Source organism: Callithrix jacchus, chromosome 6 (genome assembly GCF_049354715.1).
Source record: "Callithrix jacchus isolate 240 chromosome 6, calJac240_pri, whole genome shotgun sequence".
Lineage (NCBI taxonomy): Eukaryota > Metazoa > Chordata > Mammalia > Primates > Cebidae > Callithrix > Callithrix jacchus.
In genome coordinates this window covers 145,738,874-145,756,090 of record NC_133507.1, presented here as the reverse complement: position 1 = coordinate 145,756,090, position 17,217 = coordinate 145,738,874, and the positions used below count along the sequence as shown (strand labels likewise).

Here is a 17,217-nt window from a genome sequence, read left to right as displayed (position 1 = left end):
GTTCTCTAAATTTTAAAGATGCTGAGTCATTTTGGTAATACTCAGTGCGCTTCCCAAGGATTACCACAATGCACTTAGTTTGCTTGTTCACCTGATTTGCTATCATCAGAAAATGTGGTAGATGTCTGGAAAATGAAGACAGGTCTTGGTGGACGTTATTTCAGTAATGCTTACACGGGTTTGAGAGACAGAGACCATATGTGAGGCTTAACCCTGATCACTGTGCATTAACAATTACTGTCACCTTACAGAGACAGGTTTAATCTCCCTGAGTCACCTCCTGAAGAGTCTCTAGAATGCCTCTTGCCAAATACCCTTAACAGTGTTGGCAAAGAACTGGTGAGAAATGTTTGGCCTGAATGCTGGACAGCATGATTCTACTTAAGGCCACTCAGCAGTCTTGGTTTGGCAGCGCAAAACCTTGCCTGTAGATTTCTTTCTTCTTTTTTTTTTTGAGATGGAGTCTCACTCTGTCACCAGGCTGGAGTGCAGTGGCAGGATCACAGCTCACTGCAACCTCTGCCTCTCAGGTTCAAATGATTCTCCTGCCCCAGCCTCCCGAGAAGCTGGGATTGCAGGCATGTGCCACCAGGCCCAGCTAATTTTTGTATTTTTAGTAGAGGCGGGGTTTCACCATGTTGGCTAGGATGGTCTCGATCTCTTGACCTCATGATCCACCCATCTCAGCCTCCCAAAGTGCTGATTACAGGCGTGAGCCACTACATCTGGCCTTTGCCTGCACATTTTTCTTTTCTTTTCTTTCTTGAGACAAGAGTCTTGCTCTGTCACCAGGCTGGAGTGCAATGGGGGGATCACAGCTCACTGCAAACTCCGCCTCTCAGGTTCAAGCAATTCTCCTGCCTCAGCCTCCTGAGAAGCTGGGATTGCAGACATGTGCCACCAGGCCCAGCTAATTTTTGTATTTTTAGTAGAGGCGGGGTTTCACCATGTTGGCCAGGATGGTCTCGATCTCTTGACCTCATGATCCACCCATCTCAGCCTCCCAAAGTGCTGGTTACAGGTGTGAGCCACTGAGTCTGGCCTTTGCCTGCACATTTTTCTTTTCTTTTCTTTTTTGAGACAAGAGTCTCGCTCTGTCACCTGGGCTGGAGTGCAGTGGCATGATCTTGGCTCACTGCAGCCTCCACCTCCTGGGTTGAAGAGATTCTTATGCTTCAGCCTCCCGAATAGCTGGGATTACAGGCATGTGCTACCATGCCCAGCTGATTTTTGTATTTCTAGTAGAGACAGGGTTACATCATGTTGGCCAGGCTGACTTTGAACTCCTGATAGTCTGCCCATCTTGGCCTTCCAAAGTGCTGGATTACAGGCATGAGCCACCGTGCCTGGCCTATACACTTATTTCTTTGGGAAGCCCTGACAAGAAAAGCTATTGAGAGACGTCACGATTTGGACACAACCTACCTGCTGTTTTTCTCTACCTGCTGTAGGCCCTGTAGATTATAAAGGGGCCCTAGATTACAGGAACCAGGATCCTAGCAACACACAGACCAGAGGGATAGCGAGAATTTCCCAGTGCCTGAGATGTCAGCTTTCACTGAGAGGCGGGGAGGGGAGAGGCTGAAATAAATCCGGGGACTCCCCTTGTCGTGCTGTGCGTCAGTTGTTCATTGCTGGCATCTGCATTGTTAGGATTCCATTTTTAGGATGGGCTTGATTCAGGAGACTGGCTGCTGTCACATGAGGGCAATCTACTTTTGATTCTCCCAGCCCAGCTTTTAGTGCCCAGCGGGCTTCTTTATCTAGTCATCATCCAGTCTAGATGGCCGTGGGAGGCTAACCGATTCAGTGTCAGCAGCTAGGTTTTCATAATTTGATTTTCCAGTGATGTGTGAGCCATCGGTGTAAAACGGTGTCACAGTCTGGTTTTCCTAATTTGAATTTGGTTATAGTCCAGAGAGTGGTATAAGTGGACTTTGGATTTTCCTTATCACTATTGCCCAGCATTTCCACAGTTAATTTAGAGTTTGTTAGATAACAGTGCTCAGTGCTACTTTTTTCTCACTAAAAGGAACCAGAGCTCCCTGGAGAAGTGGCTGATTCCATCTGGAATGGAAGATGTACAAAATGAGCCTAAACATCTTGTCAGACCGGAAAGCAAGAAGGTTAACAGGACTGTAGGGTTGGATCAGAAGGTGTAAGAACCAGTGTGAAGAGGCTCATTTTGAGCATCAATAAGAATAATATTTGCAGTGGATCCATACCCTTAAAGTATGTTGAAAAACGTGAGTTTATAATGATACAGAAAACAAAACCCTCTAGTCAATCAACCTATTTTGAATTATTTTGAAAACTGTTAGATATGGAAGATGAATCTAGAATTTATCCTGCCCTGGTCATGCAAAGTAAGCCTCAGGGTAACCCAGTAGTTCATTATGGGAAATCTCTTTTTAGATAAATATTCTAAGTGAAGAAGGAAAGTTAGAATTATATCAGCACCCACATTTGGTAGCTCCTATTAAGACAGTGCACTTAGGCAGTCAGCACGAGCAGCTACTAACACCTCAAAGAGACAGCTACTATCTACTGATTCCAACACACTCTACAGCACCTCTACAAAATATTCTTGCAAAATGAGAAAATTGGGGCTCGGCAAGGTGGCTCATGCCTGTAATCCCAGCACTCTGGGAGGCTGAGTGGATGGATCATGAGGTCAAGAGATTGAGACCATCCTGGCCATCATGGTGAAACCCCATCTCTACTAAAAGTACATAAATTAGCTGGGTGTGGTGGTACACTCTTGTAGTCCCAGCTACTTGGGAGGCTGAGGCAGGAGAATTGCTTGAACCCGAGAGGCAGAGGTTGCAGTGAGCTGAGATCATGCCATTGCAGTTCAGCCTGGCGTGGGAGACTCTATCTCAAAAAAAAAAAAAAAGGAGAGAGAGAGAGAAAATTGACTCAGTCTGATCAGTCCCTGCAGCTAGGGTCAGCAGGCTTTTCACATAGAGGGCCACATAGTAACTGTTTTTGGCTTTGCAGGCTATACTGTCTCTGTTGCAGCTCGGCACCTCTGCTCAGCTCCCTATCATAGCACAAATGCAGCCATAGACAAAACAAGATCTGGCACATAGGCTGTAGCTTGCAGACCCCTGCTCTAGCTCTAGTAGTTTAAAGGACGAACAGAAGATAGAGGAACTTGTTGAATGGCATCAGGTTGAGGCAGCTAGCAAAATCTAGCCTAGGGAAACTCTACAGGACAATAAACCTGACTTCTTCCACAAAAAAAAGTCCAAGGAAAAAGATAAAAATACAGTAACTAGAGGAAGATTCAAAAAAGGCAAGAGATGTAACCAGTTGCAATGTACGGAGCTTACTTAGATGCTAATTCAAATATACTATATAAAAAAGACAGATAAATGTGAATATGGGCTAGATATTTAACATGTTAAGGAGTTCTTTTGCAGTGTGATGATATGGATATATATTTTAAATCCTTAGGTTTAGACTATATGTTGAAATTATTTTGAATGCTGTTATATGATGTCTACAGTTAACTTCAAAATTATCTTTGATTTGAGTAGAAATAAACCAAGCCGTGCATTGATAATTGTTTTCCTCTGGATGTGGAGCATAGGGGGAGTATTAAATATTTGCTTCTATTTGATATCTCCCATGGTATAATGGTTTTAAAAATAAACATATGTTTTATAAAACATGATCACTTTAAACCTTTTCTAGAGAATAAGAGGGGATGGAGAATTTTTTCTCCATTAGACGCTTCTATGTCCTCCCAAAATAGGTGTGCGCCCTCCAGCTAAGAATGGACCCAGAAGAATCTTTCCTGTGGTTTTTCCCACCAAACTGTCTGCCTACAACTTATTATGCCACATAAAGCAGACTAGTGTCATATTACTTATCATTTATTCATGTGCTATATGTAATCTATTTTATAAGACTCTAGTAGGTAGAAAATGAGCTTCCTCGTTTGTGACCGGGGATCCTAGTCTCCATTGTTCAGTTGTTCAGCACTGGCTCCAGGCTAAGGGTCTGGTCGCAGGTGCTCACACAGCCTGGAGAGGTCATGGCAGTGGTGGCCATGGTGGGGTGTGAGGCATCAGGGAGCAGCAGGAGCGGGGCACACTAAAAAGTGGGTGCCCAGCCCATAGGGGTGGCAGCTATGCAGAACATTTGCCATGGGGGTGAGGGCCCAGTCGTACCAGAACTCCCATTCTTTTTCATTTTTCCTGAGAATAACCCTAATCTAGACTTCTGATGTTTTTTGACTTTTAGTTGCTAAAAATATTTTTAGAACACTCTGTATTGCACATCAAACACTTGCTGGACGAGTCCCACCGGTCAACATCTGATTTTGTGTCTACCAGTGAACGGTAAGGCCCTAAACTGACCCTTTGGGCACCAGGTGTCCAAAGTCCCTGCTTTCTGTGAGCTTCCAATCTACTTGGAAGGAAAGAAAACATACTTGGAAAACAACTAAAATGAGAGATACAAAGAGGAAATGTGATAGGAATTCAAAGAAGGGATTGAAGAGCCCCATCTTTAACAGTCAGGAAAAACATCACACACCGTGGAAGGATTTGGGAAGAAGTGTTGTTGCCGTGGCCAGGTGGAGGCTAAGGGAGAGGAGCAGAGGCTCAGGATTGGGAAGGCAAGATCTACCAACAGGAACTATGGCTCTTGAAAAAGAGAAGGGTTGGTAAATTTTTGGAGGCTAGTGCCCCTCCCCTCATAGCCCACCAGGGGATAATTTTTCTGAACAATCAAGTGAAAACAGGCAGCAAACTGTTGAAAGTGTGGCACTGGAGGCAGAGAGTCTGAGGATTTGAGCTGCACATTTGAGCATCGCCTGTGTAGAAGAGATGGTTGACGCCATTGCATCTGTAGATAGAGTGGGTTCCTCTAATGTCTGCCATTGGCAAGTGGTGCATTTATAAATGTTGGGGATGTATTTTGAGTCTGGCATTTGCAAAACTACCATCCCATTAGTTACTACGTTAAATCATGGCTAAAACTCAAAGCGGTACCCCACTATTTCAAAAACATTCCCCATACTGAAAAGTAGAAAGGCTTTGAAGTAAGAGAAACTAGAAAAACATGGGGAAGGAGATAGCTGGCATTTGGAAGGATATGCCTGTGGCGATGGCTTTATTGATGGGCTTCTGGTCTTCCCTCCGATGATGGCCTAGAGACTTAGTTTTTGCTGTTGTGAGAACAGTCTTCAAGAAAACGGTGATCCTCCATCTTGTTAATCTTCCGTCTTGTTGCTATGCAGTACATTTGGGCAGCACTCTTATTTCTCTCTGATTTGAAAGTGTGAAGTGTAATTTCTCTTAAAAAGGAAAATAAACAGGAGGTTTCTATGTACTTCCCGTTATGGCGTCTGCTTATTCGAGAAATAAGCATTACAGAGCTTCAGAACTTCAAGTTACTTCATGTACACGACTGTCTATTTGGACACGAGTGTGCTTCATTGTTAGGAATTATGCGAGCCTAAAGGAATGTATAGATCGCCATCCACTCTCCTGGCTACTGCACTTTGGAGAAAAGTGAAAGCTTATTCTTAGATATATAAAAGCCAGGTGAGTTTAAACGAGTGAGCATTTGGCCTAGGAAACCAAGGCCAAGGAGAAGTTATGCCCAGTACCTCAATCAAAAGTAGCTCTGATTCCAAGTTCTGCACATCTTAACACTCTCCCAGTGCACTTTTATGAAATTGTGCATAGACAGCTCTCAAAAACTTCCCAACTCCAAGAAACACAGAAAAACACCTGTAACAGCTTTTTTCCATGTCATAGTAAAATTATTCTTTGAGCAAAAATGTATTACCAAGGAAAATTCTGCTAAATAAGATACCTATTGATTTGAGAGAGTGTCCTTGTGACTTTAAGACATTGGAGCTGTTAGATGTCTGTCACTGGTCCTTTTGCCCTGTTTTTACGATGTTCTCTAGCTATATATGTGTCTGTAGTATTTGAGTCTATCAACTTTAAGCTACCAGAGAGAAAACCAGTTTCATATCCATGCCTTATGAATGCAAATTCTAATATTTATTCAAATATTCACTAGTCTAGGAAGATTTCCTTGAGGAGGCTTCAGGAGTACCGATTACAGCAGGCCGAATTCAGATACCGGAAGAAACTATAATGCAAGAATCAACAATTGAGACGGATGAAGTTGGTCACTGGATTTGGACATTTCTAACAAAGATCATACACATTGTTTTATACTTATCATGGCTTTGTGCTATAGGAGATTTTAAAGAGGAAGCTTATTGCCCAAGAGAAAGAAAAGGCAAGAGGGAGGAAGGGAGAGGAGAACACAATTTCTAGTTTTTAGATGAAATGAATAAAGCTTCCACGGTTGGGATTTGGAAGCTCTCCAATGTCCAGTAGGCTCCAGGAAACTCAGTGGATTGTCATGGCATTAGAGCCAGTCCTAGGTGCCAAAGTCAAAATAGGCCATGCTGGCCAGTCAGCCCAAGCAGGAGCGGCGTATGTAGGTCACTTACATGTTTTGAATTTAGACAGGCTGAGTTTACACAATCGTCTTACAATTAAGCTCTGGAGAAACACAGAACGTTCTAAATCTTCAGAAAAATGCTTGTTTCACAACATATAAGAAAATTGCAATGTCAACTAGAATGATGGCCTCAGTGGTTCACATTGGGGCCGTCTGTGTCGGGGAACCGGCTGGGGAGTTCTGTGTGTGCCCACAGTCCTTATTGGATGTAGTGCTGGCTCTTCCCTTGGAGAGTGTCTTGAGTTGACCTTGAGGATCCAGATTAAACACAAGCATTTTCGTAGCCATAGTCCATAAACATTATTTTGATGCAGTGAAAAATCATTAATAAAAACAAAGTATTTATGACCCATCGGATTAATCTCACAAGTGTTTGTTGAACATCTCCTATGCCCTAGGGTGGGAAGCACAGGAAGTGCATTGAAAGGAGGGCAAGGAGACACCAAACACAGGGCCAGTTTGGCCTAACGCTGTCATTGTGCCTGTGTTTCCCCCCAGAGCACAGAGTCAGGATTTCCCCCTCCCTCCAGATCACCTGTCTCTTCAAAGGCTCCCCTCTGTTTTATTCTCTGCAGTCACCCCCAACCTCCCACACATAATGAGAGAGGGACACATTGGCTCCACGGGAAACTTGTGCTTAGTGGGAACTCGGGCCTCTCAGGGAAGAACTGAATTAGCCTCATCACAAATGCTGCTTTTGTTTTACCAGCTGCCACTGTTAAGTTCTTACTTAATGAAAGTATTTGCTTTTCCATAAATACATGTAAATGTCCTACTCTTACTTTTCATAGCCAGAGAGAGCTCCGTGAGTGATAATTAAGGAAGGAAGCTCATTGAAAACAAATCACTATAGTTGAGAGTATCGTGGAAGCAGCGCCATCCTCAAAATTTCCGAATTTACAATTGTTCTACCCTGTTGTAACTTTAAAACTGCCACTTAAGTGTCTTTTAATTAGTAATTCTTTAATTTTAAAAGCAGTGTGCTTATGATAAAAGAATCAAGCACAAGTGGTGATAAGATAATCATAGCAAGCCAAGGGATTCATTCCCTTGTTTGAAATCCTCCAGGGGTTTCTTGTGACCCTTGGAATGAAATCCCAGTGCCTTTCCAGGCTCTACAGGACCTTATCAGATCTGAACTCTCCTTCAGCTTCACCCTCCTGTCTCCCTTCTCTTCTCCACGACCTTAACTTCACATCTACACTGGCCTCTAACACACCAAGTTTATTCCCACCTCAGGGCCTCGGCCCTGCCCTCCCTCTACCCAGTGCACTGTTTACCCATCAGCCTGTAGCTCCATCCCCCATTCAGGTCTCATCACCCATGTTCCTGCCACAGAGCTGGCTTCCCGACCACCCTGTCTAATGCCCACCCCCGTCAGCCTTTCATCTGCTCCCTTTCCTGTATTTTATTTTCGTAGCCATTACCCTTTTCTGAAAATGCTTTACTGCTTGCTGGTTTATTTTCTGTCTCCCTTCTAGATGGTAAGCTCAGTGAGGGCAGAGATCTGGTCCATTTAGTTATATCATATGCCCAGCACTTAGAAAAGAGCCTGGCACACAGTGGACTTTCAGTAAATATTGGTTTAATTGGATGAAGGGCACGATTGAGAATTAAATAACGAGTAGGCCTGGCATGGTGGCTCATGCCTGTAATCCCAGCACCTTGGGAGGCTGAGGCGGGCAGATCACTTGAGGCCAGATGTTCGAGAACAGCCTGGCAAACATGGTGAAACCTCGTCTCTACAAAAAAAAAAATACAAAAATTTGCCAGGCAACATGGCACACACTTGTAATTCTAGATACTGAGGAGGTTGAGACATGAGAATCACTTGAACCCGGGAGGTGGAGGTTGAAGTGAGCCAAGATTGTACCACTGCACTCCAGCCTGGGCAACAGAGTGAGACTCTGTCTTAAAAACAAAACAAAACAAAGCAAAAAAAGAAAACAAACAAGAATTAAATAATGATTAGTATAAGACCTGGCACATTGTAAGGACCCAAGAGATGGAATTTTGCTTCCTCTCTTCCCACCTCCCCAGAGTGTGTTTTAAAAACTGATTTCATTACACTGTTCTGTCTTAAATGTATTCACATGGCACTCAGTTATGCTGAGTACAGTCAAGCATACCTAGGTGAGTACAAAATGGTCTCCCAGGCTGGGTGCAGTGGCTTATGCCTGTAATCCAAGCACATTGGGAGGCTGAGGCAGGGGGATCACTTGAGGTCAGGAGTTCGAGACCAGCCTGGCCAACATGGTGAAATCCCATCTCTACTAAAAATACAAAAATTAGCCGGGCATGGTGATGCATGCCTGTAATTCCAGCTACTTGAGGGGCTGAGGCAGGAGAATATGCTTGAACCCAGGAGGCAGAGGTTGTAGTGAGCTGAGATCACGCCATTGCACTCCAACATGGGTGACAGAACAAGACTCCATCTGGAAACACACACACACACACACACACACACACACAAATAGTAAAGTGCCTATTTAAGTGTAATTTAAATATTCTTTAACTTACTTTTTCAGGTCGTCCTTGGCGGAAGGAACCATGAACTGGCATCTCTCCCTCTTCCTCTTGGCCTCTGTGACGCTGCCCTCCATCTGCTCCCATTTCAATCCTCTGTCTCTCGAGGAACTAGGCTCCAACACAGGGATCCAGGTTTTCAATCAGATTGTCAAGGCGAGGCCTCATGACAACATCGTGGTCTCCCCACATGGGATTTCGTCGGTCCTGGGGATGCTTCAGCTGGGGGCGGACGGCAGGACCAAGAAGCAGCTTGCCATGGTGATGAGATACGGCGTGAATGGTGCGTGTGCACAGTTGCTCACTGGCGGGGCCCTCGCCTGAGAGTCTTGGGACAAGAGGGTTTATGGCTTGGTTTTCGTTGACAACCCCAAGAAGCAGAGCAGCCAGAGGGGTTTTGCTGGTGCCACTAGGGGCTTAGGTTTAGTCTCTTCTAGAGAACAAACACTGTGGTGCTGGCAGTTAGGAGAACTAGACTCTGGCCCCTTTTGTGTGACTTTGGAGCTTGGGGTCTGCTACTAGGTCTCCTTTCCCAGGGCTCCAGCCCTCATCCCTGCAGGGGGACACTTGGCTTACCACCTCCATGGTGCCCAGGGCTGAGTTGTACTGTGGTTGTAGATGTGCTCGTAAAGCATGTGAGAGGAGCTGGGAAGGGGTGGCTGTGGGGCGCGCACAGGGCCTTGATGATGGAGCTGTGCTGGGTCTTGATCGTGGGGGCGGCCACACAAATCTGCACCAAGGATAAAGTTGCACAGACCTCCCCACCCACCCCATAACAAGAGTCTATGAAAAATGAGTGAAATCCCAATGCACCCTGTGGACTGACCTGACGGAAATTTCCTGACGTGACAACAGTACCATTGGGAAGACTGGGTGAAAGGCACGTGGGACCTCCCTGCATATTGTTTTGCCACTTCCTGTAAATTTATAATTATTTCAAAATATAAAGCTAAACAAAGACTTGGAACCAACCCAGATGCCCATCAGTGATCGATTGGATAAAGAAAATATGGCACATATACACCATGGAATACTATGCAGCCATAAAAAAGAATGAGTTCATGTCCTTTGAAGGGGGATGGATGAAGTTGGAAACCATCATCCTCAGCAAACTAACACAGGAACAGAAAATCAAACACTGCATGTTCTCACTCATAAGTGGGAGTTCAACAATGAGAACACACGGACACAGAGAGGGGAACATCACACACTTGGGCCTGTCAAGGGTAGGGGAACAAGGGGGAGGGAAAGCATTAGGACAAATACCTAATGCATGCGGGCTTAAAACCTAGATGATGGGTTGATAGGTGCAGCAAAGCACCATGGCACACGTATACCTTTGTAACAAACCTGCACGTTCTGCACATGTATCCCAGAGCAAAGTAAGGTTTAGTTTGAGTTAAAGAAAACCCTTTTTATTTTTATTTTTATTTATTTATTTATTTTTTAATTTTTTTTAATTATTATTTTTTTAAATTTTTTATTGGATTTTAGGTTTTGGGGTACATGAGCAGAGCATGTAAGACAGTTGTGTAGGAACACACATGGCAGTGTGCTTTTCTTTCCTTCTCCCCTTCACCCACATTTGGCATTTCTCCCCAGGCTATCCCTCCCCACCTCCCCCTCCCACTGGCCCTCCCCTTTTCCCCCCAATAGACCCCAGTGTTTAGTACTCCCCTTTCTGTGTCCATGTGTTCTCATTAAGAAAACCCTTTTTAAAATGACCTATTTAATTGAATGAGCTTCATCTCCTGGCACTGTTTTGCTTCAGCCGAGGGGTCTTGCCCAGAGCCGTGTCCCACCTGCCGTCTCTATAAGTGCAGCGCTCAAGGGAGCAGGACTGGCTCCTCAGCCCTTCCTGGCCACCAACATCCTCTGTGACCTTCCACAAGTCACATTCACATCTAGGTCTGCTCACTTCATTGGAAACAAGGGAGTCTTCCTGCCCGTGTTCTTCTACCTAGGCTGGCACGAAAGTTCTGAGAATCTTGACACTGGCATGGTCAGCTGGAGAGTAAGTCGAGGGAGGTGGCGATTTGTGTCATTCAGTGCCTCACTCTGCGCCTACCTCCGACTCTGCTCAGCCTGGCCTCCAGGGTTGCCAGCACCAAATGCCTAATCTCACTGCACTGTTGACACAGCATTACAATTCTGCATGAGTTTGCAGTTTGTTCACCTGTTGGAAGCATGGAAGGACTAAATACTTGGAACACACTGTTCTGCCCCTTGCGTAGAAGTTCAGAAAACTCCTGGTGATTTATAACTTCCTTGTGAATCACTGCTAAAATTTATGGCCTTTCCTAGTGTGATCCAGGCTGTGTCGGCCGAGACAATTCCAAAATAACGACTGGATTTTTGTTGTTTGTTTTAATGTTGAGCCACACTGATTTTAAGTCATTATTTCTGAAGTTCTGACAATATTGGCCTGTTGGCCATCCACCCCTACCCCGAAAGAGCCAGGAGATGGCAGCTGGCCCTGGAAATGTCTTTCAGCCTCCAAAGCCTGCCATTTTCTTACTTGTAAAGTGGACCTGCACCATAGAACAGTTGTAAGGTGTGCTCCTGAGCGTCTAAGAAAGGGCCCTCCCCATTGTAAAGTCCTACATGTGCCCCTCTTTGTGGACCCTGAGAAGACTTTGCCCTGCCCTGTGTAAAGGGTCTGAGGAGGACACACATTCAGGGTGGCAGATTGGCTCTCTGGGGACCATCAAGGTGACTCTGGCAGGATGTTTTAGGACAGTGTCATTTTGAAGAGACCCCAAGCAATGAAGAAGGATCTGTAATTTGAGCTCTCTACAGAAACACATTTCATCCTTATAACTTATTTGCCTCTTTTTCACCCTCTCAAGCTAAATGGAGCATGTATGAATGGCTCATGTAAAATAAAGCTTACGTTGCCATAAAATTAATCTCCTTACTCTTTGAGCTTGATACCAAGTAAAAACCACATTGCTCTGGATGGTGGCACATGGTGATTTTTTTAGTCTTTCTAATGCTTATTTTATTCATCTTTTTTTTTTCCAAAATAGAAAAAAAAAAGAAATTACATTGTTAAATCTTTGGCAAGAAAGGAAGCAGTACTTAATAATGTTAGACAAGAAAGAGAAAAAAAATTAGGAAGTTCCCTGTGATTTATTCCCCCTCGGCTACAGAAGTGAGGACTGTGTCAGCATTCATATTGACCTGGTGCCCAGAAAGGCCACCATGTGAATGGGGTCTGCATTGGGAACGTGGCGAGAACACCTTGAATTTGCCTGTTTTGATGCGGAAGCACAATTGATTTTCGAGAGCTTCAGTAGTTATACTTTAACCCTACTCCTTCTTTTTCTTAAGAAATAGGCTCCTGAGAAAACAGAAGACTTGGTTCCTTGCTACTCATAGCTATCCTGTTTATATTGTTCCTTTATTTTTATTTTTGAGACAGGGTCTTGCTCAGTCACCCAGGCTGGATTCAGGGGCATGATCATGGCTCACTGCAGCCTCAACTTCCCAGGCTCCAGCGATCCTCCCACCTCAGCCTCCACAAGTAGCTGGGATCACAGGCGTGCCACCACGCCCAGTTAATTTTGTATTTTTGGTAGAGATGGGGTTTTGTCATGTTGCCCAGGTTGGTCTCAAACTCCTAAGCTCAAACAATCCACCTACCTCAGCCTCTCAAAGTGCTGGGATTACAGGTGTGAGCCACTGTACCTGACCTATACTGTTCTCACTTGCTGCAATATAAAAGATTTTTAAAAGTTTTCTAGATTCTTATGGAAATATTACTGTATTTTCTGATTTCTCTTTTAGGAGTTGGTAAAATATTAAAGAAGATCAACAAGGCCATTGTCTCCAAGAAGAATAAAGATATCGTGACAGTGGCTAACGCCGTGTTTGTTAAGAATGCCTCTGAAATCGAAGTGCCTTTCATTGCAAGGAACAAAGATGTGTTCCAGTGTGAAGTCCGGAATGTGAACTTTGAGGATCCAGTCTCTGCCTGTGATTCCATCAACACCTGGGTTAAAAACGAAACCAGGGGTGAGTGGCCACAGTATGTCGTCTGATTGCATAGTTTGTGAATGAAAGCATGAGTTGGCTTCCAGGACTCAAAGTTGTGTCTGCAAGTCCAATCCAATGTCCTGTCCATTGAGAAACTCCTGGACCCAAGGAAGTTCTGGTCGGTCTCTCTTCCTTCCCCTTCATGCCGCCATCGCTCACTGTGCCCCTGGGAGGTTTTTCTCCTGTCTGGGCAACAGAGCGGCATCCAGCCCCTCCACTGTCTCCTCCTTGCCATATCTGGTCTCCAGTGTCCTTGCCCACAGGCACTTGTCAATTTTGAAGGTTTTCTTGCTCATTCCTTCCTGCTTTTGCATCTGCCACTCCCTTTACCTGGAATTTCCTCCTCATCCGTCCAGACTGATTGGTATCTTTGCCTTCCAGGCCTCTTGCTTCTGCCATTGCGAAAGATATAGATACCTGGCTATCCATTATGATTGGCATGCAATTACAGCTTTCAGAAACCCTCCATTATAGCACGTTCTGCATCTCAAAATATTACTCATTTGTACATGTCTCTTCTCCCATTAAATAAAGGAGAGTCTAATATTGTTGTTTTAAAACTTAATTTGTAGGCCGGACGTGGTGGCACGTACCCGTAATCCCAGGTACTTGGGAGGCTGAGGCAGGAGAATTGCTTGAACCCAGGAGGTGGAGATTGCAATGAGCCAAGATCGTACCACTTCACTCCAGCCTAGGTGACAGACTGAGACTCTGTCTCAAAAAACAAAACAAAACAAAACAAAAAAACAACAAACTTACTTGTAACCTGGAGGTCCAGGTGGAAACTCGCAGGAGGAACTGTAGGTCTGGAACCACAGGAGAATGTGAAAGCTGGGAGTACAGATTTGGGACCCTTTTTTCTTTTTCTTTTTCTTTTTTTTTTTTTTGAGACAGGGTCTCTCTCTGCCTCTTAGGCTACAGTGCAATGGTGCACTCCTAGCTCACTGCAGCCTCAACCTCCTGGGCTCAAGTAATCCTCCCACCTCAGCCTTTCCAGTAGCTGGAACTATATAGGCGTGCACCACCACACCTGGCTAATTTTTTTTATTTTTTGAAGAGATGGGGTCTTAGTGTGTTGCCCATGCTGTTCTCCAACTCTTGGGTTTAAGCAGTCTTCCCTCCTTGGTCTCCCAAAGTGCTGGGATTACAGGCATGAGCCCCTGCACCTGGCCATGGAGTCTTTTTTTCATAGAAGCGGGAGAGAGTCAGTAGAGAGAAGACACCCAAAGACAAAACCTGGGGACACTGTGGCCTTTCAGGGTGTGTTTCTTAAAGTGTGGCTCCTGGAGTCCCTGCATTAGAATTACCTGGGCTGTGCATTGAGAGGGCAGATCCCTGGAGCCCGCCCACTGCATTGGAATCTCCCAAGGAGGGGCTGGCAACTCCCAGTCTACCTCTGCCTCCCGTCACCATTCTTACCCAAATGTTGGAGACCCACTAGCAGAACTAGTGAAGAAGGGGACAAAGAAGGCTCAGGGAGGGTGGAGGGGATCCCAGGTGACTTGGGTAAATTCGTGGCATCCCTTCTCAGTGGGACCTGGACCATGCAGTCTGGGCACCCTTCCTAAAACCATAAACCATCAGGAGGATGGTGCACAGGAGGGTGTTCAGTGGCGTTTCCAGGTGTCCGGCATCTATAGGTCCGCGAAGAGTGTTTGGAAGAAGACGCCCTCAGGACTGGTTCTTGGTCCCGGTTCTTGGTCCCAGCTCTGTGGCTAGAGGATGTGTGACTGTGACATGTCATTTTGTCCTCTTAGCCACTACCTTGGTCTGTAGATTGGTAATATTAAACCACATTAGTGATACCATGTGACAGTCTTCCGAGTACCTGGAGAAAACCCCCACGTGTGTGGGAAGAGAGCGTGGAGACGCCTGCAGCGCTTTCCAACCCTGTCAGCCCCAACTCCTCTGTTTGTAACAAATATTTTTAATACTCTCTTTACTACCTGAAATGAAATTCATACATCATATTACCCTGTGCACACACACAAATTTTTAAAAAATTGAAACAGTGCCAAACTGTAACACAAAGGAAAACAAAAGAAATGTATACCTGTAGTTCAATAGGTAAAGCCTTGGGTACAACTACACTCAAATACATAATAAAGTAGTCAGAGTCTCAGAATAATTGTGAATTGACAGCTACAAAAGCAGACAAACAGGCGTGTGTACGAGCAACTTATAAACACGAGCTGTGTTACTATTGCTGATGCAATTTTATTTTTTCTGAAATGGGGCGAGACTCTTGATAAATTTCTGAACAAAACAAAGCACAGGCTGTGCTTGATTGTCCTGGTCCTCACATTACGGGCAAATTCAGCATACATGAAAAGAATGCAAAAAAACATTACTCTGTGTTTACACCCAATAAAGAACAAGGTTCCGGGCTCGGATAATTACAAGTAGGTGTCCTACCAATGCAGAGATCCAGGGGGGTGTTTAAAAGCCATGGGAGAAGCGGCCCAGGTCTTCATTGGGTGGGACCGTTTTAAACACTGCAGAACAGATAGCATTTCTGGCCACCGCCCACCCAATCAAAAACATCCCTGCCGATTTTCAAACTGCCTTCACCTGGGGGTGAACTGCCCCCACTGAAAGCTACATGACCACATAGCAGAGCTCAGAAGTCACTTGGAGCTCAACCATCTGTGTCTGTAGGATTGCTGGGTCTGTCTCACAGGAATGATAGTTCCTTCCCTACAGAGAGTGGGAGAGCCCAACATGCGGACCCTTTGCAGGGCATCAGGGATGGGTCTGGCCTTTTGGCCGCTGCAGCCTCAGCTTCTTGGCCTTCTATTCTGTGTTCTAGCCTCTTCCCAGCCCCCTTACTCACCATCCTGTCTCCTGTCAGAGAACCCCCCACACACACTCCTGCTGCCTGCAATGCTTTCTCTCCCTCTTCCCTGGTTAAGGCCGACTTGTTTCTGTACCATCCATGAGTGGCAGGCATGAATGTTAAAAGCACATATTGTGAGTTTAAATCTCAGTTCTGCCACGTACAACCTGTATAACCTTGGGCAAGTTATTTAACCTTCCTGTGCATCAGCTTTCTCATTTGTAAAATGGAAAGATGTAACAGTGATACCTATTAGGCTGGTGTGGGGATATAAATAATACATATAAAGCATTTAGCAAAGGGCCCTGCATTTAGTAAATGTTCAACCAGTATGAGCTATTTTTCTAGCCATTATCTGAGGTCCCATCCATCTCAGACCTCACTGACTAGGTCAGGTCACCCTCTTCTTAGCCCTATAGCCTTGAGTAATTCCACTCCCAGGTAATTACTAAAATTGTAGCTGAAACTTTTTCAAGTTATTTTGTGTCAGCTTACACCCCTCTCTCTCTAATTCATAGCTTTTTGAGGGCAGATTTTCTTCTTGGCTTCTCATTTAAGAGAATACCAGGCACGTGGTAGGTAGGCAGGTAGGTATCCAAGGATAGATGGATGGATGGATGGATGGGTGGGTGAATAGATGGATGGATGGGTGGGTGGGTGGATGGATGGATGGATGGATGGATGGATGGATGGGTAGATGGATGGATGGCTGGGTAGACGGATGGGTGGATGGCTGGGTGGATGGATGGGTGGGTGGGTGAGTGGATGGATGGATGGATGATAGATGCATATCTGTGTCAGTTACAAATGACAGGATTTGTAACTCTGTACATTCCATGTACCTCTTTACCTCTAAACTATGCATTTTCTTTTTATTTCTTCATGTCCCCTTATTATATACCTTAGTCCTCCCAGTGACAACTGCAGGCATTATTTGTCTCTGTAAAAAGGGGCTACGGAGATTTCTTTAGACACGTATTGAGCACTGCCTGTAAGCTCAATGTAGTGCTAGGAGTAAGCAAAAAGTGAGTGGTAGAGTCTCATGCAGGTCTCAGTGTAGTTAGGGGAGACAGACACATTAAAATTGGCTAGAATAAAATACTGCAGGTGTCATGGTGGTGCCAGGCATTGGGCTTTACAGAAATTGAGAGCAGGAGACATCTCTTAGGAGGTGGCGAGGATGATCAGAGGGAGATTTAGAAGTCCAGGGGATCAATGAGCTACTTCTTGAAGGCAAGCAGAAATTGAACTGGGTAATGTTCCTAGCAGAGGCAAGAAACAACATTCACTATTAGGAAGCCAGTTATGAGCTTGCTAGT

At 45.0% G+C, this 17,217-nt stretch overlaps 1 protein-coding gene across 3 annotated transcripts in view; it reads left to right on the top strand.

Annotated features, from left to right (window-relative positions):
* Positions 1-17,217, top strand: part of SERPINE2 (serpin family E member 2) — a 66,042-nt gene that overhangs the window by 30,075 nt on the left and 18,750 nt on the right. For all 3 annotated transcript variants that reach the window (XM_035306591.3, XM_008999575.5, XM_035306589.3), the window contains exons 2-3: positions 9,027-9,307; positions 12,814-13,041. In XM_035306591.3, the coding sequence (XP_035162482.1) occupies positions 9,049-9,307; positions 12,814-13,041 (487 nt within the window). In that variant the 5' untranslated portion in view covers positions 9,027-9,048. The remainder of the gene's footprint in view (positions 1-9,026; positions 9,308-12,813; positions 13,042-17,217) is intronic.